General features: G+C 46.1%; 1 protein-coding gene across 1 annotated transcript in view; it reads left to right on the forward strand.

Moving 5' to 3' along the window:
• Window positions 1–21985, forward strand: part of ZMYND8 (zinc finger MYND-type containing 8) — a 125100-nt gene that overhangs the window by 52885 nt on the left and 50230 nt on the right. The window contains exons 7-12 of the mRNA XM_080813054.1: window positions 2053–2145; window positions 3289–3376; window positions 5965–6020; window positions 8164–8241; window positions 9283–9398; window positions 14860–15341. Of these exons, the coding sequence (XP_080669180.1) occupies window positions 2053–2145; window positions 3289–3376; window positions 5965–6020; window positions 8164–8241; window positions 9283–9398; window positions 14860–15341 (913 nt within the window). The remainder of the gene's footprint in view (window positions 1–2052; window positions 2146–3288; window positions 3377–5964; window positions 6021–8163; window positions 8242–9282; window positions 9399–14859; window positions 15342–21985) is intronic.

Below are 21985 nucleotides of genomic sequence, written 5' to 3' on the forward strand. Positions count from 1 at the left end.
GTTTTGTTGGTAATCAAAGTCTGGTGATGGAACCTCCAAGTGCAGTTCAACCAGCGAGACTCCCGTAAAGGGTGAGATTTGGCTCATTCCTTCAATTTTGAAATAGGATTTGATGGACAGCCTTTGCCTCTTAAAGGAAATCCAGATGAGAAAGTAAGGCTGCCACGTTCAGCTGGCACGCCCTGGTTCCTAGTGGTTACCCGCTCCAGAGTCCCGGGCACATCATAGTCATGGTGGTTTTAGGTTTTTTTGGTGACCTTTTCCAGGAGAATGACCATAAAATGCCTCATTCGTAAAAAGAATATGGTGTGGCCATATAATCAACATGTTATGACATTCTTTATGCAGACCAGTCTAGAGAAACTTTAAGGGTAGGGTTTTCCCTTTCCGATTTGCACAGAGGCACCATATGAGCTAGTGGTGACCCTTTGTTAAACTCTCCAGAGTCTGCTTTCTATGTCAAGGGAATATGCAGCCCCGTAGAACCTCCAGGGTATCGAGTAGACACTGGCTTAATTTCTTAAAAAATACAAAACCAAAACCCAAAAAACACAAGCTTTTGTTTAGAGATTATATTCTGAAATTTGATACCATGAAAAAAATTCAGAACATGCCAATCGGGTGTTGCTAAATCGGGGATCTATTTGTCTCTGTAACAAAATCTCCGTCAATGGAAGCAGAAGCATGGATAGCCTCAGTTTGGAAAGAAAAACAACTTTTTTTTTTAACTGTATTTTTTTGTTTTATATTGAGTGACAGGGAATTACTTCCTGCTTTTCCATAGGCTAAATTATTTCTGCTGAGACTGTTGCACAAAAAGAACGGATTCATGTAGGGTTGTCAACACTGTAGACTTAAAAACCAAAGAGAAAAATCGAAGAAGGCCTTAATTTCTCACATAAATTGTTTGATATAAAATCAATCGGGGCAGAAAGTTGCTGATGAGATTGAAGCATCTTTGTAACTTGCAGTGGCCACACACTGTCCTTCTGGGTAAAAGAGGGCTCCAGTGACAAGTGGTAGCCCTTTCAGATGCCTTGGTTGGCTGTCATTTGTGGTTTTTTTTTTTTTTTTTAAAGATTTTATTCATTTATTTGACAGACAGATATCATAAGTAGGCAGGCAGAGAGAGGGGAAGGGAAGCAGGCTCCCTGCCGAGCAGAGAGGCCGATGCGGGGCTCGATCCCAGGACTCTGAGATCATGACCTGAGCTGAAGGCAGAGGCTTTAACCCACTGAGCCACCCAGGCGCCCTCATTTGGTGTTTAATTAAATATTTTAGATAGTGATTGATTTATTGATTGATTTTGAGATTTATTCTTAAGTAATCTCTACACCCAATGTGAGATCGAGAGTCGCACGCTCTACTTAATGAGCCAGCCAGGTGCCCCAACTACAAATCTTGCAGATTTTCAAATACTGATGAGTAAAAACCATCCATCAACAAACTGGGCCTTGCACTTTGAGCTGATCCATGCAAGCATGGTGCAAAGTGAAAAATTTTGACATGGTCTCTGTGTTGAAGGTAATTGGCTTCTCGAAGGAGGAGCAAAAATCTCACTTGTCTGAATCCACCCCCCCCCCCCAGTGTAAAATATCTGTTGGCACTTAGGGGGGACTTTATTAAATGTGTTATCTCTGGGTATGGCCATGTTTTACTGTCCATTTGTTTTGGTTATGGGTGTTTGCAGGATACGGATAAGCCTTATTCAGAGTTCAGGTCTAAGTAGCTGATGGTGTGTTGTTCTTGTCGATCTTCATAGAACAGAACTGGAACTGTTACTTGGATATATTTTGAAAATGATACAAATAACAAAGTAGGACCCCCCCCCCCCATGATTATTGATAGCCAGGCAGAACTAGAAGCTGCACCAGCTTAGTACTCCCCAAGGTCATTCTTTGTGGAAACCACTAGAATTGTATTGTCTGAAAAGTTGTCTCCATTTTGAAAGTACTTTGTTACTATTAATGCTTTGTTTTCTACAGTAATGATGGGTTTGTGTCTGTGTGTGTGTGTGTGTGTGTGTGTGTGTGTCCATCTTTTCTTTTATAGACAGATGCGTTCCAGAAGCCTGTTCCCTTGGAACAGCATCCTGACTATGCGGAATACATCTTCCATCCTATGGACCTTTGTACATTGGAAAAGGTTGGCCTCCATCAGAGAACCTCACCATTGTAGACACAGTTACCGAGATGACTAAAGACCCTCCCTCACTTCTTGGGCCTCATCTCAAGTTAGATGGTTTCTCTGCCTTTCCTCCGTACCCCTTTGATTTGGATGGAAGAACTCTTGATCCCTTAACTTCTGTAAGATTCTTCCAAGGATTGTAATGGAGTGTTGAATTCCACTGATTAGCTCCAAATATTACTTCTGCTGCTGATTGTCTGAAAATTGACCTGAAAAAGTCACACTTCTACGAATCAGTGATTTGATTGATTTGAGTCTTACCTCCTCTTTTCTTTCTCTCAGAGGTGCTAATGAGGGCAGCAGGAAGGAGAAAAGAGAGAATTAAGTGTTTGGGAAACCTTCAGATTGCTGATAAAGATGTGGCTTCCTAGAACTTACTCTACTGTTATGGATATATCTTTAATGCCTGAAGGTGCTTTTAAAAGTTCAGGCTACAATTCCATCCTGAAAATTACACTTGGAACACGTTAGATGGTGCATATCACCCTGGTGCTAATTTTCAAATTTTTGGCATGAAACACACGGGTAATGAAAAGCACGGGTGAGGAGAACACCTTATATTGTCTTTTTTGCTGGCCCCCAAATGCTGAATAAAACCTGCTTTGAAAAATTGCACACACCCTCATGGTTTTCAAGAAAAGAAGGCATTCGAAAAAGAAAGGGTCGGCATCCTAGCTTCACAAATTAATAGCGTTGGAACTTTGCACAAGTTCCTTGGCATTCCCACACCTCAATATCCTTGTCTGTAACGTGGCGATGATAGTAAGTGTGTCATTGCATTCTTAGTCACAAGGCTTCTGTGAGGCTGTTACAATGAATAAAAACCATGTCAGTTATTAAAATATCCTGGTTTCTTGAAAGGGGTTGCTTGATAAATGACAGCAGCTGTAAGAGGAAACAATTCAGGTTAGTGATGAATTCAGTGACTTCATTTTTATGGAGTTCTAGATCTCAAATATAATAGCATCTTGGGAAATGGGTAAAAAGCATTAATTAATTTGGCAAATGACTGCTAAGAAAATGATGTGGGGACGCAGGTGTTGAGTGGCTGCGGCTTGTACAGACTGACGGGTTGTTATGCTCCTTGGCTTCTCTCCCCAGAACGCTAAAAAGAAAATGTATGGATGCACAGAGGCTTTCCTGGCTGATGCGAAATGGATTTTGCACAACTGCATCATTTACAATGGAGGTGGGTGGCTTAGGTCGCTGCTAAGAAAGACAGTGTTCATGCCGTGTGTGATGCTCGGTCTCCCACCCTTCCTAAAAAAGTCGTGTTCTTTTTTTCATGTGCCAGGGCCAAAAGCTGAGAATATTGTGTGTATAGATCACTAACATGTGCGAATAGGGGATGGTGACTGTGAATTTTAAGGGATGAGCTGGTTTCCATAGTGGCTTGTGGCTATAAGATATTGCTGACCTTTTAAGAATCTTTGTTTTGATGGAGGAATAATTACCTAGAATAAAATGCATAGATTTTGTGAGTATATTCTCTGAATTTGACAGACGTGTAACCATCTCAAAAATAACTACAATCTCAGATAAAATCTAGAATATTTCCATCACTCTATTCTAGTCCCACTTAATCCCTTACCAGTAAACCCACCCTCCTTGGTTTTTTCTGTCCCTATAAGTAGTTTTACATCCTCTAGAATTTCATATAAATGGAGTCGTAGTGCACTCTTTTGGCTAATTGCATGCCATGTAATTTTCTTGGGGGGATTCATGCATGTTGTTGTGTGTATCCGTCGTTTTATTTTTGTTTTTATTACCGGGAGTGGTTTTTCACTGTATCAACATACAGTTTATTTAGCTATTCCGTTTGTGGATTTTGAAGGAGTGTTGGGGTTATTTTCAGTTTTGGGCTGTTGGGAATAAAGCCACTGTGAACATTCTTGTGCAAGTCTTTGTGTGACATACATTTTCATTTCTCATGGGTAAATCCTTAGGAGTGGCAGTGCTGGCTCATTGGCTAGGTTTCTATTTAAATTTACGAGACATTTTGGTAAACTTTGTGCAAAGTGTTTGTACCATTTTATACTCTTATGGCCATGCATAGGAGAGTCTTAGTTGCTCTACATCCTTGTCAACACTTGGTGATGTCTGTTTATATTAGCCATCCTTAGAAGCATGAACTGTTAGGTCACGTGGTGTTCATTTGCCGTTCCCTTAGGATTCATGGTATTGTGTATCTTTTCATGTGCTCATTAATCATTTGTATATCTCTTTGGGGAAAATAAGTATTCAAATCTTTGGTTTTGTGTTTTTATTATTGTATTTTCGAAGTTCTTTGTATTCTGGATAAAGTTGCATCAGTTGCATGTTTGTGGGTTGAGCCTTCTGGACAGAATGGATGAGGATTCCCATTAAAATCTTTTCTCATGGCACCGTTCATATTGCCCTACCTTCTCCCATAGTCCTCTCTGTGTATCTTTTGGTCAGGTGGCTTGTTCAGTGTTCTCCATTCTGTTCCTCTTATTCCGTGTTAGAACGCTCTCCCTTGATGACTTTTTCTTATCCTTCAGTGTCAGCCTGTCAGTCCTCTCAGGAGCCATCCCTTATGGACCGAGACCATACTCGGTGCTCTTGTTAGGAGATCTCACAGTACCTGTACTTGCCCATGGTAGCATTTATCACACTTCCTGGATGGTGGTAATTTAATTTGTTTGAGTTCCTTACCAGGATGTTAAGTTTTTTGTTTTTTTTTTCGGTTGTAAGATCTTGAAGAGCACAGCCCTCTCTTCTTCCTGTATGGTCCTAGTGTTGACTGTTAGCTGATGTGTAAGGGAAGAGGTTGCGTGGGTGGCTTTCTGCTCGAGGCACAGGGTCTGCATCATTAGCTCAGTAGTGGGGCCCTCGGTGTGGGGAGGGGAAAAAGACGCACATGGTTTAGAATTCATGCAAGCAGTATTAAATATATAGAAAGGCTGGTAAGGTCACATAAATAAATGAATGAGATTAGGTTGCAGAAAAACAGCAGCATGAGCCAGGGTGGCCATTGGCCGAGGGGAGAACTAGAGACTGAAGAACTAGGGGCACGGACTGCTACCTGGTCTGAAGGGCTCACCCCTGGACACCCCAGTGGTTTTTGGATATAGAATTTATAGTTCTTCTGAGTTTTCAAATCAAGCTAGAGATCTAGGGATGGGTGTGTATGTGTTTGTGTGTAAAATCTTTTTGCCAAGAAATTGACCATGTGTGGAAAGCATGGCGTTTTGCCTGTCTTATCTTCCTTGTCTTGTCTTGGCTATCTTTGGGGCCAGATTTTCAACTCATTAGCTAAGTAGTCTTGGGTAAGCGACGACTCTTGAGCTTCGGCTTCATCATTAATGAAATGGGAACATTCTTACCTGCTTCCTAGCATGGGTTCTGGAGGAGTTAATAAGAACATGTATTTCGAAGCACGCGGCACAGCAGAGCTACTCAATTATTTACCTTCTCCTGTTACCCTTCATGGGTTGGAGTCTGGAACAATGGGTGAATGAGGCTCCTTTCCACTAATTGGGGCCTTTGAAGTGTGAAAGCATTTTCCAAATATTAACCTGTGAGCTCAGTTTCAGAGATGACTTGGAGGCACCAAAGATAGGTCAGTGTTTAGGGGAGAAGTCACATAATTTGAACCAATATCAGGAGCCAGAATCTTCTGGTTTTTAGCCTTCGAAGCTTAATCCTGGGGGAAAGCAAGTTGAAAGGTTGTTTGTTAGTGGACGTATAATCCCATGGTTGGATGTTAATAATCTTGTCTCCATTTGAATTAATTATATTTTCTTATCCCCTTAGGAAATCACAAATTGACGCAGATAGCAAAAGTAGTCATCAAAATCTGTGAGCATGAGGTACGTGTTTCTCACCGTCCAATTTTTTAAAAAAGATTTTATTTATTTATTTATTTATTTGGCAGACAGAGATCACAAGAGGCCGAGAGGCAGGCAGAGAGACAGAGGGAAGCATTCTCCCTGCTGAGCAGAGAGCCCAATGCGGGGCTCAGTCCCAGGACCCTGGGATCGTGACCTGAGCCGAAGGCAGAGGCTTTATCCCACTGAGCCACCCAGGCACCCCAAGCCTAGTCTTTTAATCAGTGGGTTGCCCTGAGGTCGAATTTACTGAACTCAGATACTCTATCTGAAGTTTCTGAATCTACGTATTCACAATACATTGCCACTGTGTGGGCTCCAAAGCCGGGGCTGTCCTCGACCTGATTCACCCAGTACCTTTGGAATAGCGCACAAGTAGAGTGAGTAGAGGAGGACCTATATGCCATCATTCATTCATTCATGTATTCTTTTGTTCTTTTATGCACTCATTTACTCACTGACCTTTAAGTTAGTCAATTATAGTTACAACATTACAGTTATAATTTATTGAGCACCTGCTGTGCGTCTGGCACTTCTGTGATGTAGGGATAAAGAGGAAAACAAGTCACGGGGCGCCTGGGTGGTTCAGCTGGTTAAGCGACTGCCTTCGGCTCAGGTCATGATCCCAGAGTCCTGGGATCGAGTCCCACGTCAGGCTCCCTGCTCCTTGGTGAGTCTGCTTCTCCCTCTGACTTTCTCCCCTCTCATTCTCTCTCTCACTGTCTCTCTCTCAAATAAATAAATAAAATCTTAAAAAAAGAAAAAAGAGGAAAACAAGTGTGATGATGGGACAACGTTAGCAACACTCAGAGCAGTGGTGAACCACCTCCACTTGGGCCTTGCCACTTTGCTGAAATGAGACCTTGGGCAGGTGTCCTGACTTTCTGGGGCTTCCTTTTCTCCACCTGTCACGTGGGGGTAGCAGCAGTCTTGCTTTCAAAGGGGGGTGGGAGGAATTTGTGGGTTGGTACCTGTAGAACCCTTCGTTGATCCCGACAGATCTCTGATCAGTGTTAACTGATGTGCTGATAACCGTGTCACTTGAAGTGCTTTACATTTATGTCCTGTAATTGTTAGAATCTGTTTGGTAGCGATTCCTCACATCCCCATTCTGTCCATGAGGAAATGGGAAGGAGATGGAGGCTCAGACAAGATAAGCAACTGTTCTTAAAATGACAGAGCTGGAAAATGGTGGAGTTTGAGTTGAGATCCCAGAAAGGGGCTCCTGGGGCCCTTGGTTCTAAGTCGGACTTAGATATTCTAGGGGAATGTACCTTTTTTTTTTCTTTTTAAAGTTTTTATTATTTATTTGAAAGAGAGACAGACAGCGAGAGAGGTAACACAGGCTGGGGGGTGGGAGAGGGAGAAGCAGGGTTCCTGCCCAGCAGAGAGCCCGATGTAGGGCTGGACCCCAGGACCCTGGGATCATGATCTGAGCCGAAGGCAAATGCTCAACAACTGACCTAGGGGAATGTACTTTTTCAAGAGGGGGAAGGACGGTCCCCAAACTACAGAATTTTGTATTGTCATTGGTGGGGATAAAATAGGGCAGTATGGTATTCACCACCTGCCCTGGATGGTGCGGTTGGAGATGGGTGGGAATCAAGCACAGTGAGCAGAGGCCAGAGCCGTGGCTGGAGGTAGTTGGGGAGCTCAGGAGGGCCAAGGCCTGATCACACTTGGCGTTGACCAAGCTCATCAGGAGTTCGGATTTCCTTGTTAGTTTCTCAGCCTTGTACTACTGACATTTAGTCTGGGGACTTCTTTGTTCCGGGCACCGTCCCGTACCTCCTAGATTCCACTTACAATCCGCGGTCGGATTAACATTGGTGTGTGATGGCTCAGGCTATTGTGTCTTGGGGAATGGACCACAGTGGGCACAAAAGTAGAAGCTGATTCGGACGTGGTCCAGAGAGAGAGAGGAGGTGGTGGTGTTGGTGGCGTGGGCTAGGTGAAGCATGGGGGTTGGTGGGACATGGTTGGACTCCTGTCGACAGTGTTCCCTGCTGTGGGACCTGGTTTAGCTGACCTTAACCTTAACTGCTGACACCAGCATGCATTCCTTGACGTCCTCCAGATGTGAGGCCCCTGGGATGACACCTGCTAACATATTTTTCCTTGACAGATGAATGAAATTGAAGTATGTCCGGAGTGTTACCTAGCTGCTTGCCAAAAACGAGACAACTGGTTTTGTGAGCCTTGTGTAAGTCGCACTTCTTTTCCGTACTTCATTTTCTGAGCCCCAGGCTTAGATGGCTACCCAAGGCCACTTTGTCCAGGCGGTGTATTTGGTGAAACTTTGGATGAAGTTTTTTAAAATGATTTTTGTTTTAGTGATAAAGTTACGGTAGAGTGAAAGTAATCTAGGTAGAATAAACCTCTGGGGCTGAAAATTCTCGTGCCGAAGGGAGCGTTGTGATTTCCTGGGTTTATTAACCCCGGGCGGATTGTAGGCTAGAGAGCGAGAAGGAGCTCATCCGGGAGGGGGCGCCCCCATGGTAATGCAGATAGCGGGAGGAGAGTTCGGTGAGTGTGTTCTTTCTGGTCTGTGTTGGGAGGTTTGGAAATACCTCTCTGCATTGACTCCATGGTCTCTCCAACTTGGTGCTTTGGGCTGGGAGCGGGGAGAGAAAACATCACCCAGTTTTCCTCATGGATCTGTATTTTCCAGACTGGTGTTCTGCAGAGAGAAGTGTGTTCTTGGGGCGGGCTGGTGGGAGGGTGGGAGGAGGTAGGGGTGGAGGTTACTGGGGGAAGATTAGGCAAGTAAAGTGGAAAAGTAGAACATGGTTTATGGCTCTTCTTGCCTTTGGAAATAAACAGCTGCATAGTTAACGCTCTGGGCAGCCTCGATGAAGGACGAGGGTGGCTGATTCTACCCCTTGTTACCGGCCACATATAATGCACATTTAATCCCCCAGCCTAACACAGGGTGCAGGCATTGCTGTCCTGTTGCAGGAGAAGGTGGACACTCTTGCTCACGGCCACCCGGGTAACAGCATTAGAGTCAGGGTCCAGGCCTGGTCTCCTCTGTGCTTCGTCCTTCTGTTTGTCATTCGCCCCCAGAACCAGCTTTGCCTGGGGCTTCCTGGCCTCGCGCCTTCCTAGGGAAGCCTACCTGGGAGACCCCGCCTGGAACTTTTCTCGTTCCGTTGGTGGCCTTGCTGTATCCTCTTGCGCCAAGCTTTCTACGTGTGTCCTGCTGTCAAATACATACAAACTCTGGATTTTTTTCTTTTTCTAGAGCAATCCACATCCTTTGGTCTGGGCAAAACTGAAGGGGTTTCCGTTCTGGCCTGCAAAAGCTCTGAGGGATAAAGATGGGCAGGTTGATGCTCGTTTCTTTGGACAACATGACAGGTGGGAGTTCAAACTGTCCGCAAAAGTGTAACTTTAACCGAACCTTTGATACTGTCATGGATGCGAGGGGTCCAGGTCTTATCATGTTGTTTATTGTCATGACGCTAACCAGTGATCTTGTGGTTAAAAGTACAGTCCTGTGCTGTGTTAAGCATGATAATGTGTGGGCTTCCGTGTTTTCAGGTACGTTTAAGAGAAGAATCTTGCTTTCGTAGTTTTGTTGGTGAAAACGGCACCATGGCTATTTTAAGTGCTGCTGTTCTTTTTTGGATTTTCTAGAGTCAATTAAACTGCCGTGCAAATTGCTTTTTAAAATAATGCTTTCAGAGATCAGAAGTATTTCCCCAGATTGCCAGTAAATGAATCTCTTTATCATTGTGCTGGGTGGTTCCCTCCTGTTGCCTTTTCTCTGAAGCTAAGATAGGAAATTACAAGAGGTGGCTGTTTTCACAGGTGGGAGCCCTCCCCGCCAGCCTGTCTACCCTCCCCTTCCTTGCTCACAGGGAAGTGAATTGTCCTAGCTCCTAGCAGATCCCGCTCCTGCGTGCTTGAGAACAACAGGTAGACCCAGATGAGCCGTGGTTAATATCTCTGTTCTCTTTTGGCAAGCTGTGTTGTGATTAAACGAGGCAAAAACCTTTCGAAGCCCTACCAAGCAGTTTGAAAAAGTGTTTGAGTGTGTTGGGGAGAATACTTAAAATACCTACCCTTAAAATTATATATACCCACAGAATATACAGAAAATACAGTGTATAATTTCAAACACCGGAATCTGAGCTGTTACTCTGTTTAGTTTTGCTTGTTTTGCAAATATAAAACAAAAGAGTGAGTTTTGCTAGAAACCCATTGTCTGGAGGCAAAATGGGAATTCGCCGAGATGGTCCTGGGTTCGATAGGAAGTATTTTGCTTTGTCTGATTTTTGGCCACTTTACTGGAAATCTTTTGGTGTCTGTTGTGGGCCAGGCCATGGGCTGGATGCTGGGGATGTGGGAGTGAGCAGGCAGGCACTGTCCCCGACTGTCTGAAGGCTGGCATCCTACTAGGGAAGATAGATAATACACAAGTAAACTCACAGGCAAGATGATCTCAGATCAGGAGGTAATAGCCGGGGCTTAGTGAAGATCTGGGTGGAGGGACAGGCAGGGCCAGCCTGCTGTGCTCGGGAAAGGCAGGAGCACGGGACAGGAGGAGGGAGGAGAGGCTGGTAAGAGACGGATGGGGGAGGGCGCAGGGCCTGATCACACAGGCTGTGGTCAGAGTCTGGCTTTTCTTTGAAGAGCGAGAGGAATTAGTATCAAATTGCGTGTCTCCCTGCTTGCTGCTTCATTATAGCATGGCAAGTGTTAACCGTCTTGATGATTTGGGATTATTCTCGTTCGCGAATATGACCCAGAGTGGATATATTTAGGATATAGGTGGGTGGGGGAAATCAGTGCTTGCCCCCATGCACCAAATATTCTTAGACTCTTAGCGTCTTTGATTCTGCTGTCGGCTTAGCCCATTCTGCATAGACCTCTTCCTCCTGCCTGTCAGACAGCTATTGAAGGTGGCTTAGGGGACAGGAGCTCTGCTAGCCCTCGTCCAGAGGCCATTTCCCTTGAACTTGCTGGTGTAGTTTGGTTCTGGGTAGGAGCTGTTGTGGAAGCCGACCCCCCTGCCTTATGTTTGTGAAAAAAGACAGCAACCCAAGTCTGATGTCACCGATGTTTGCCTAACCCTCTTGGTGTCTTCTGCTCCCTTGGAATGTGCCGAACTCCGAACTCTGTTGGCTCCTTTTGGGGGAGGGGAGCCCCTTGAAGAGGTTAAGGACACTTTATGGCAGTGGGGAGTAGGTGTTGGAGTAACAGAACCTTGGAGTTCTGGGAATGAGGCTCCCGAAGTCCCTTCCTTCCAGGAGATGTTCTTAAAGCAGAACTGGTTAGATCCAGCAGTACAGCGTGGAAGCAAAAGAGATGGGAGATGCTGTCCCTTTGTCAGGGAGCAGGTTTGGGGGTGTGGAGCAGAACGTAAGCCTGGACACGTGTACGCCACATGGGCGAGGCAGGCGGAACGAGAGATGGCGCAGCCTGTCATGCGTTCATCGTCTAGTTACTAAATACTCGAGCGAGCCCGGGGAGGTGCTCACAGAGATCAAGGCATATTCTGGAGAGTCTCATCGTATGCTTTTTGTCCTTCAAAAATTTTTGCTCTTTGGGGGTTTGATTTTGTAGACACACACACGATCCCATATAGAAATCCAGGAAATGTTTTATCAAACGCCTGCGGAGCTGCAGAAGAGGGAGCTGGCAGGAAGCGAGCGCCTTCTCTGCAGCAGGGCATTGTTCTAAGTGCTTTTTTGCAGAAGCCGCTTTATTCTCATTTTACTGAGAAGAAAACCTGAGGCCCCGAGTAGGGAGTAGCTCAGCTGTGCGACTCTGGGGCCTCTCATGACATTGCCCCCAGAGGCTTTATGTTTGTTAAGCAAATCTAAGTTCCCTTTAACTCTGTCCTGGGCCTGCTCTAAGGAAAGGGAATGCTTTCCCGAAATCACTTAGCGGAGACCCTGGCCCCAGTCGGAGGTGTCGGGGGAGCACAGTTGCAGTGGCCGGGTGCCTGGTGGGCTGCCGGGTGGGCTCCTGGGGCTCTGGGGATTGGCTGAGGTACATTTCATTTGCTCCCTGCGACCCCGCTCCACATAGGGGCTCGTCCTCCCTCCTACCGACGACCGAGCCGAGGCCGGCTCAGGGAAGGGGCGTCGTTTGTCCAGGGGCAGCTGGGGGATCCCGGCTGCTGCTCAGAGCCGTCCTGTCTAGTCCAGACTCCTGCTCACCCAGTTGGAACAGCCACACTCTCTCACCCAGAGGGCATCTGGCTCCTGCTCTGTCTGCCCCACTCTTTCTGGCTGCAGATGTGCGTCCTCAGGTCTCTGCGGGATGACGGCAGCGAGCTGGGGTGGAGGAGAAGCTGGTAATTTCCAGCACGCTGAGAGAGCAGTTAGATATTTTTGGGGTGTTCGGTTTTAGTTTGTGTCACGATCTAGTTATCACCAGGAGTGGCAAACCTCCCCAGCCTGTGCTCTGAATTCCACTGCAACCACATACTTGATTTTTCCTGGGCTGCTTTGTCTTCAAAATAGGAATGAGATGGCAGCTGCTAAGACTTGTGTAGAATATAATAGAAGCGGTCCGTATTTTTTGCTTCTCTTTAAAATGCTGGGAGGTGGGTTGCCTGGGTGGCTCAGTGGGTTAAACCCTCTGCCTTTGGCTCAGGTCATGATCTCAGGGTCCTGGGATCGAGCCCTGAATTGGGCTCTCTGCTCAGTGGGGAGCCTGCTTCCTCCTCTCTCTCTGCCTGCCCCTCTGCCTACTCGTCTGTCAAATAAATAAATAAAATCTTAAAAAAAAAAAAAATCTGGGAGGCTCCACAGCGAGGGGTCGAGATCCCTGCACAGCCACCTGTGAGGCGCTCGCATAGACCGTGTGTTGCACTGGTCCGTCCCGCCACCGTCCATTTCGCTCCCCATTGCTTTGGGTCTGGCTTGAGTTTATGGTCTGCGAAATCCAAAAGGCCTCCTCGGATTAAGCTCATTTGCACCAGGTTCCCAGCTATATACGGGTTCAGGTTCGAGGCTGGAGAATCAAATGTCACACGGTCTGTCCTGTTCACGTTTGGGCTCCGAGTCGGCCCAGAGCAGTGGTAGGTTACACTGCCATCTCCTGCCTGCCGCGGCTCGGCCACTAATTCCATAAAAGCAGCTCTTCTTGTGAAGGTGCTGCAGAGTGTACTGGGTGGTGGCGGAGGTTGAAGCCAGGAAGACAAAACCAGCTGGGAATGGGAGATGGAGGGTGGTTTTTTTTGTTGTTGTTATTTTCCACATGAGTTACCTCCCATTTGAAGCCAGGGACCTCTAGCATTTCCTTCTGGTGCCACGTAGAACCCCAGAATCCCTTACAAAAGATAGGAAAGCTCTTCATGTTTGAGCGCAGAGCAGTGCACTTCGGGACTGATTCCGTGTTAGGAGGTGTGGTCCTGGATGTAGGGCCTGTTTTCTTTCTTTTTTAAGAAGTTTTACTTACTTACGAAAGAGAGAGGGAGAGAGATCGTGTGGTAGGGAGTGGGAGAGAGAATCCAAGCAGATTCTGCGCTGAGTGTGGAGCCCAACATGGGGCTCATTCTCACGACTCTGAGATCATGACTTGAGCCACAACCAAGAGTGAGGTGCTCAATGGACTGTGCCACTTAGGTCCCCCAAAACATTTCTTCTAATTCTTCTTCTTCTTCTTCTTCTTCTTCTTTTTTTTTTTTTTTTTGAGAGAGTTCTCATGGCAGGCTAGGGAGCAGCAGAGGGAGAGGGAGAAAACCTTAACGCAGTCTCCATTCCCAGTACGGGGCCTGACGCAGGGTATGATCTCACAACCCTGAGATCATGACCTGAGCCAAAACCAAGAGGCAGGCACTTAACCAACTGAGCCCCCCACAGGTGCCCGCAGTGACTTTTTCTTACTTTCTACTCCCCCAAAGCCAAAAGGGATTTATTAATTTTTTAATGGATGAAAATGACTACAGCTGGGAATCTTTCAATGTTTTCACCAAGTTTGCTGTTGGTGTTCTGTTCTTATGACAGAACATTCCTGGGTTAATGGTTAATCATGTATTAACCATTGAAACCAAGTCATTTTTAAAGATTTTATTTATTTATTTGACAGAGAGAGATCACAAGCAGGCAGAGAGGCAGGCGGGGAGAGAGGGGGAAGCAGGCTCCCTGCTGAGCAGAGAGCCCGATTCGGGGCTCGATCCCAGGACCCTGAGATCATGACCTGAGCTGAAGGTAGAGGCTGTAACCCACTGAGCCACCCAGGCGCCCGAAACCAAGTCATTTTTAAAGAATGGATACATATTTAAGAATCTTGGCAAAAACAAAAACAAAAAACCCAAAAAGAAAAAGAAAGAAAGAAAAAGAATCTTGGCCAACATACCAGGCTAATTTGGTTTGCATTAAGGAGAAAATAGTTCTGGAAATAACCTAAATGTCCATCGACAGATGAACAGATAAAGAAGTCATGGTATGTACGTATCAGGGGTTCCTATTCAGCCTAAAAAAAAGATAGGACAGCATAGCTGAACCTGGAGGATATTGTGCTAAGTGCGATAAGCCAGTCACAGGAAGACAAATACTGCATGAATTCCACTTATAGGATGTTATCTCCCAAAATAGTCAAATCACAGAATCATAGGATGGAATGAGTGGTAGTTTGCCAGGGGTGGGGGTCAGGAAAAGGGGGTTTGCTAATCATCAGGCATAAAATTTCAGTTACGACTAATAGGCTGTAGAGGTCGACAATGTAACCCGTGCCCAACACTTAAGCATACCTCGATACAGTGCATTTAAAAAAAAAAAAACTTGAAAAAAAAAAAGAAAAGAGGAAATCTCTTAAAAGACCAAAGTTGACTTCAACTCTCCTTTCTTTTCTGCACTCCTAGGGCCTGGGTTCCAATAAATAATTGCTACCTCATGTCTAAAGAAATTCCTTTTTCTGTGAAAAAGACGAAAAGCATCTTCAACAGTGCAATGCAAGAGATGGAGGTGTACGTGGAGAACATCCGCAGGAAGTTTGGGGTTTTTAACTACTCTCCCTTCAGGACACCCTACACGCCCAACAGCCAGTACCAAATGCTGCTTGACCCCAGCAACCCCAGCGCCGGCGCCGCCAAGATTGACAAGCAGGAGAAGGTCAAGCTCAACTTCGACATGACGGCGTCCCCCAAGATCCTGATGAGCAAGCCCATGCTGAGTGGGGGCACGGGCCGCAGGATCTCCCTGTCGGATATGCCCCGCTCCCCCATGAGTACAAACTCTTCTGTGCACACGGGCTCCGACGTGGAGCAGGACGCTGAGAAGAAGGCCACCTCGAGCCACTTCAGTGCCAGTGAGGAGTCCATGGACTTCCTGGACAAGAGCACAGGTTAGCCTGGGGTGGGAGATGGGGAGGAGGCCCCTGGGACATGGGGCTTCCGGGGGGGCCACACCTGTTGGGTTCCAGCTGGCCAGCGCCCCTGCTCGCGAGGGAGCTCTATGGGATTTTGCTCCATTTGAGCGTATTGAAAATTTTAAAAAAAGGTAACCCAGTGGGATTCTTGCTGTTAGGGATCAGGAAAGGAGAGAAGGGGTCTCTCCAAGGCAGATGGAGGTCATTCCTAGCAGTGGGCAGAGGTGGCCGGTAATCCCTCAGCAGTCAGGTCACGTGGCTCCTGGATCATCACAGCAAAACTTCCCATAACAGTTTGTTTCTTAAGAATGTAATTTTTTTTTAAAAAAGATTTTATTTATTTATTTGATAGAGAGAGATCACAAGTAGGCAGCGTGGCAGGCAGAGAGAGAGGAGGAAGCAGGCTACCCTCAGAGCAGAGAGCCTGATGCGGGGCTCGATCCCAGGACCCTGGGATCATGACCCGAGCCGAAGGCAGAGGCTTTAACCCACTGAGCCACCCAGGCGCCCCTCAAGAATGTAATTTTAATCAGAAGATTATCTGTTTAGACTACACCTTCCTATTGCGCAGTGCTCAAATATTAGCGCAGGGTGAAGGTCAGCAATAATGTCCTCTCCCCGGAGCACGCCCACTCCTCAAATAAAGGTCGTCCTGGTTATACTCCTGCAGAGATAGTGGTGAAGAATGAGGATGCTGGTCTCATACCCCAGCTCTGCCTCTCACGGCCCACGCAGCTTCAGGCAAGATACTTAATGTCGTCGTCGTCTTTTTTTTTTTTTTTTTTTTTAAAGATTTTATTTATTTATTAGACAGAGATCACAAGTAGGCAGAGAGAGAGAAGAGGAAGCAGGCTCCCTGCTGAGCAGAGAGCCCGACTTGGGGCTTGATCCCAGGACCCTGAGATCATGACCTGAGCTGAAGGCAGAGGCTTTAACCCACTGAGCCAACCAGGCGCCCCTTAATGTCTTCTTTAAAAAAGATTTTGTGTATTTATTTATTTATTTGACAAAGAGAGACATAGTGAGAGAGAGGAAACAGAAGCAGGGGGACTAGGAGAGGGAGAAGCAGGCTTCCCGCTGAGCAGGGAACCTGATGCGGGTCTCGATCTCAGGACCCTGGTATCATGACCCGTGCGGAAGGCGGACACTCAACGACTGAGCCACCCAGGAGCCCGAGGATTTTACTTAACTTAATTTAGAGAGAGAGAGTCTGTATGAGTGCGGGAAGGGAACAGAGGGAGAGAGAGAGGAGAGAGAGAACCATAAGCAGGCTCATGCTGAGCATGGAGCCCGAGGCGGGGCCCCATCCCAGGACCCCAAGATCATGACCTGAGCTGAAATCAAGAGTTGAGTGCCCAGCCAGCTGAGTCCCCTGGGCACCCCAAGATTCTAAATGTCTTGCTTTCCGTCTCATCTTTAAGTGATCTAGGAACGGACCTGCCTCATAGGTTCTTGTTAAGGGTTAAAGGAAGGTGTGTACACAGAACGCTCAGAACAGTGCCTAAAGTAGTAAATTCTCCAAAGATGTGGGCTGCTGTTCTTATTCTCGCGGGGCTTGCTCAGCAAATGCCTACACGGATTCAGAGAGGTGATGCACAGGAGGGATGCTGGCTGAGTGTGAGGGAAGTAACGGTGGCTTAAATGGAATTCCTTCTACCCAACTGGTACCGGGTTGCACGTCCAGTCCTTACGAACTTTATTATTTCCACAAGGAAATCGGTTTACTCTCACTTTTCTTGAAGCACGGCCTTCACTGTTCATTCTTTGTGGGTCTGGCTCAGAGAGACATGGGCACAGAGAAGTTTCTACGCTGAGCATGATGGTAAAATGGCAGCCAACCCTCAGGCTCTGGGCTGGGGAGACTGGGCGAGGGGGCAGGACCTGGTGAAACCCTGGACCCATGCTCCCCCCGCTTGAGGGCTTCAGCCCGTGGTTGCCATGGAGGAATGTGGCCTCTTGGTTTTCTGATCTTCTCATTATTCCAGAGAAGTGGGAAATTTGCATTTTTATATAAAACCCCCAATTATTAAATGTCAGCTGAAAATGTCTTAGGATATTTTCCAGATTGAAGAGAGCACACCCATTTTGGTTGTGGTGTTTCTTGTTCCTGGTAGATTGGTAATTTTCACGTACTGCTTGTAGCTGTTCCCTGAATGGCTGTAGGTAGAGAGTTAAGTGCCAGTAGCTTTTGGTTCTTCTAAATAAAGGCTGCGATCTCTTTCCCCAGTTCTGACCCTAGGTGTGGGGTCGTAGACGCTCCCTTGCATTCCAGAGCTTTGTTCTAGGATGATGCAACTTCTGCTGACATACTTTCAGAACAGAAATTTGCTTTTGCCTCTCAGTTTCAGACCAGAGTTCTTAAAAGCTTACTTTAATTGCATGACATGATTCCATTTAAGCCAAGCTGACAGAACACCAGCTCCACAGCCTGTTAACCTCTGCTAGAGAGCTTCCTTTTTTTTTTAATAAAGATTTTATTTATTTATTTGACCGAGGGAGAAATCACAAGTAAGCAGAGAGGCAGGCAGAGAAAGAGGGGGAAGCAGGCTCCCCGCTGAGCAGAGAAGCGAGGCTCGATCCCAGGACCCCAGGATCATGACCTGAGCTGAAGGCAGAGGCTTAACCCACTGAGCCGCCCAGGGACCCCGAGAGCTTGCTTTTGAGAAAGTGTTCTAACCGGGCAGTAATCCTGTTGAATCACTGTTGTCTTAACTTTCATCAGCATCAGCTTTGTCATATGCTAGTTCCTCTGTTTTAACTATGTACTTAAACATTAAATCTGCAACATTGCTTATTCACCTTATCCTAAGGTGAATAATACGTATCAACTCACATATTTAAATTACTTGTTGCATTTTTTTCTCTAATAGAAATGAAATTAATACCTAACTTGTAAAATAGAACATGTTGGTCTATGAACCGCTGTTGGCTATCCTGTTCCATATTTCAGGAAACACAGTTTTAGAGGAATCCAAGAGCATGTGTAATGTGTTTAATTAAGCTTCTCTCTTTCCCCGGGACATAGCAAGATTGAACTGGCATTAGAATTCCTGACAGAATTCCTCGCTATTCAAATGGCTTTTCTAAGCGGTAAATGAGATTCTCCATTTCAGCAGACTTTAAAGTCCCTTTCCCAAAATATGATCCCCTGGCCAGCATGTGCTTGGATCATTTTGCTAATTACGAGATAGACAGCCAGTGAGTGGTGTGGGTAGAGAAGGCAGTACTCCAAATCATTTAAATCTTAAAGATTGTTCCCTTTTCTGTAAGGAGCCAGATAGTAAATATTTTAGGCTTTATGGGTCTCTGTCACAACGATGCAACTATTTCAACACCATCATTGTGTTAGTGAAACAGCTCCAGGCAGTGCGTGGCCGTGACACTGAAATTTGACTTTCATATCAAGTGTGTGTTTCATGAACTGTGAATCCTATAGGTTTCTTCCAGCCATTGACAAATGGTAAATATCCCTGCAGGCTGTAGAGGGACAGGTTGTTAGGCTAGATTTGGCCCTCAGGTTGGTTTGCCAGCCTCTATGACGGACTCAGTTAGAAGGCACTGTGAGTCAGTCTCCCCATCTTACAAAAGGCCAGTTGAGGTCCCTGTGGACGGTGTAGGGAGGAGCCTGTGTTCCCACAGCCTGACCTGAGTCGAGATCCATTTTCTTTTTCATTGTACCCCAGTGCCCTCTGCTGTTAGCAGCGACGGTAGCATTTTCGGGAAGGAGAAGTGGACTATTGGTTGAAATCCCCCTGAGTCATGGAGAGTATAATTGACATGAGATTGTGATTTATCCAAAATTAGGTTTAAAAAAAAAAGATGGTCATAGGATAGAAAAGCCATACTCGTTTCAGCAATTAGAATTATGTAGCCGGCAATATAAGACCACACATTGAAATAAGTAAGTTATTAAATAAAACTGTCATGAGCGTTTAGAAGGTTTCCTTTTGTTTTGGGGGTGGGGGAATCGAGAACTTAGAATCAGGTGCCTGTAACCCACAGAACTCAGTTTTGTTTTCTAAGGAGCAGTTTGCTTAGCGAGAAGCCTTTCCTGGTGTCCTGGTTACTGGGCAGAGTGGTTTATACTCTCAGCAATTGTCCTGCTTCCCCCTTGATCTAGACCTCTTGGCCAGAACTGATGCCTTTGCCAAATTTGCTTGCAGGATCCTGACTTAAGTCATGAATATGTATTAGGTAAAGAGTCCCAGTGCCTGGCTGTCCCCACCCTCTGTAGCTCCACTATGGGTTACTGTTTAGGGAGAAGCGAAAATGTTTTCCTATATACTTTTTTCTTGCGAAGACATACTTGTCACATAGCAATTGTTATCTCTAAAGTGAAAGTCACAGATCACCCTACCTCCCAGTCAAGCCCTTAGAGAATGTTTCTGTGTTGGTTTATGAGTCATATGATTACGTTGAAAACTCAGATACTTTCAGGGATCAGGCAGGTATGGGAATGAGCAGGGTTGGGAAGTGTTAGGGACTGGGGTGAACTCCTGTAGCAGGAAGTTGCCTCCTTCCTCATGACCCATCACATGAGGGTGGGCGTTTCTTCATACTTCTTCTTGTTTTTAAAAACATTTATTTATTTATTAATTTGACAGAGAGAGAGAGAGAGAGAGATATCACGAGTAGGCAGAGAGGCAGGGGGGGGTTGTGGGGGTGGGAAGCAGGCTACCCACCTAGCAGAGAGCCCAATGCGGGGCTCGATCCCAGGACCCTGGGACCATGACCCGAGCTGAAGGCAGAGGCCCATCCTACTAAGCCACCCAGGTGTCCCTTGTTCATACTTCCTTTTCTTTTCTTTTCTTTTTTTTTTTTTTTTAAAGATTTTATTTATTTATTTGACAGACAGAAATCACAAGTAAGCAGAGAGGCAGGCAGAGAGAGAGGAGGAAGCAGGCTCCCTGCGGAGCAGAGAGCCCGATGCGGGGCTCGATCCCAGGACCCTGGGATCATGACCTGAGCTGAAAGCAGAGGAGGTTTTAACCCACTGAGCCACCCAGGCATCCCTTGTTCATACTTCTTCTTTTTTTTTTTTTAATTTATTTATTTGTTAGAGAGAGAGAGCGAGCGAGCACAGGCAGACAGAGTGGCAGGCAGAGGCAGAGGGAGAAGCAGGCTCCCCGTGGAGCAAGGAGCCCAATGTGGGACTTGATCCCAGGACGCTGGGATCATGACCTGAGCCAAAGGCAGCCGCTTAACCAGCTGAGCCACCCAGGCGTCCCCCTTGTTCATACTTCTTAAAGCAATACTTACTCTTTGATGCATGGTGGGCTGGAGCATTTCATTACAGAAAAGCTCCTTATACCCCACCAACATGTCATCACTTGGACCTTTGAGAATGCTGTGTTCTTGAAGCGTGCATTTTCTGTAGCGTCCTGGGGGCCTTTTCTTCCTGCTGGCTCTAGCCAAGTGGGGATGTGGGCTCAGCCTCAAATATTTTTTTTAAATGTGGACTACTCCAGTTTTTTTTATTTTTTAAAAAAGATTATTTATTTATTTATTACGGGGAGAGAGAGAGAGATGGCGAGAGAGGGAACACAAGCAGGGGGGGAGGTGGAGGGAGAAGCAGGCCTCCCGCTGAGCAGGGAGCCTAATGTGGGGCTCTATCCCAGGACCCTGAGATCATGACCCAAGCTGAAGGCAGTTGCCCAGTGACTGAGCCATCCAAGCACCCCTGCCCCAACTTTTAAAAACATAGTGACTCCAATTTATATAAATCCGTATGGTGTATCCAGTGCCTCCGTGAACTGCTTGGTACTTGGATCACTTGTTTGCAGTATTTGTTGTAGCCAGTTGTGAGGTTTTCTTTTCCTTTTTTTTTTTTTTTTTAAAGTAAACTCTGTGCCCACTGTGGGGCTTGAGTCGCCTGCTCCACCGACTTGAATCAGGCAGGCACCTGTGTGGTTTTTTTTTTTCTTTTTTTTTAACGTTAACCTTGTGTTCTGAATATTTTTCCATGCTAGTTATATAGCCCTTCAGAACAGCATTTCCGTCCCGTCTTGGATTTTCCAGTGATGCTCTACTGAGTTGATCATCAGTGCAAGCCACCAACAGTGCAAGCTACAGCCCTTTGAAGATGTAGGTTGCTTCCAAGATTTTATAAGCAGAGGAAATTTGGCGTGAATCACTGACTCCTCTGCCTCTCCGCCCCCACCCCTGCCCCGCCCCAGTGCTGGGGTGTGTGGGAGGGAAAGGGGCATTTATTTTTTCTAATTTAATTCTAAGACTCCTCTTTCATGGAGTCAGAATAGCACTTAGCACGGGCTAGAGTTTTGTATATGTAGATAATAAATGATATGTTTTAGCCCACACTTATGAATTGTACATCAAAGTATAAAATCTGATTAAATTATTTGTGACTTCAAAGGCGATTAGTTCTTCCTTTGGGCAAGATTTATGGCTTTACAAAAGGATTGGCATCCATGTCAAAGCTTAATTGAAACGAGCATTTCCAAATGTCTTTCTGCTTTTGAAAATGTCTAGCTCGATTTAAAACCGGGTGCTTAGTGGCTTCTGCACTGTTGACTTTGGGACCGTGTGATTCTCTGTTGCCGGGCCCGTCTGTGCTTTGCAGGGTCTGTAAACAACAATCCTGGGCTCCGTGTGCAAGATGC

The sequence above is a fragment of the Martes martes genome (genome assembly GCF_963455335.1).
Source record: "Martes martes genome assembly, chromosome: 9".
In the NCBI taxonomy this organism is placed as follows: domain Eukaryota; kingdom Metazoa; phylum Chordata; class Mammalia; order Carnivora; family Mustelidae; genus Martes; species Martes martes.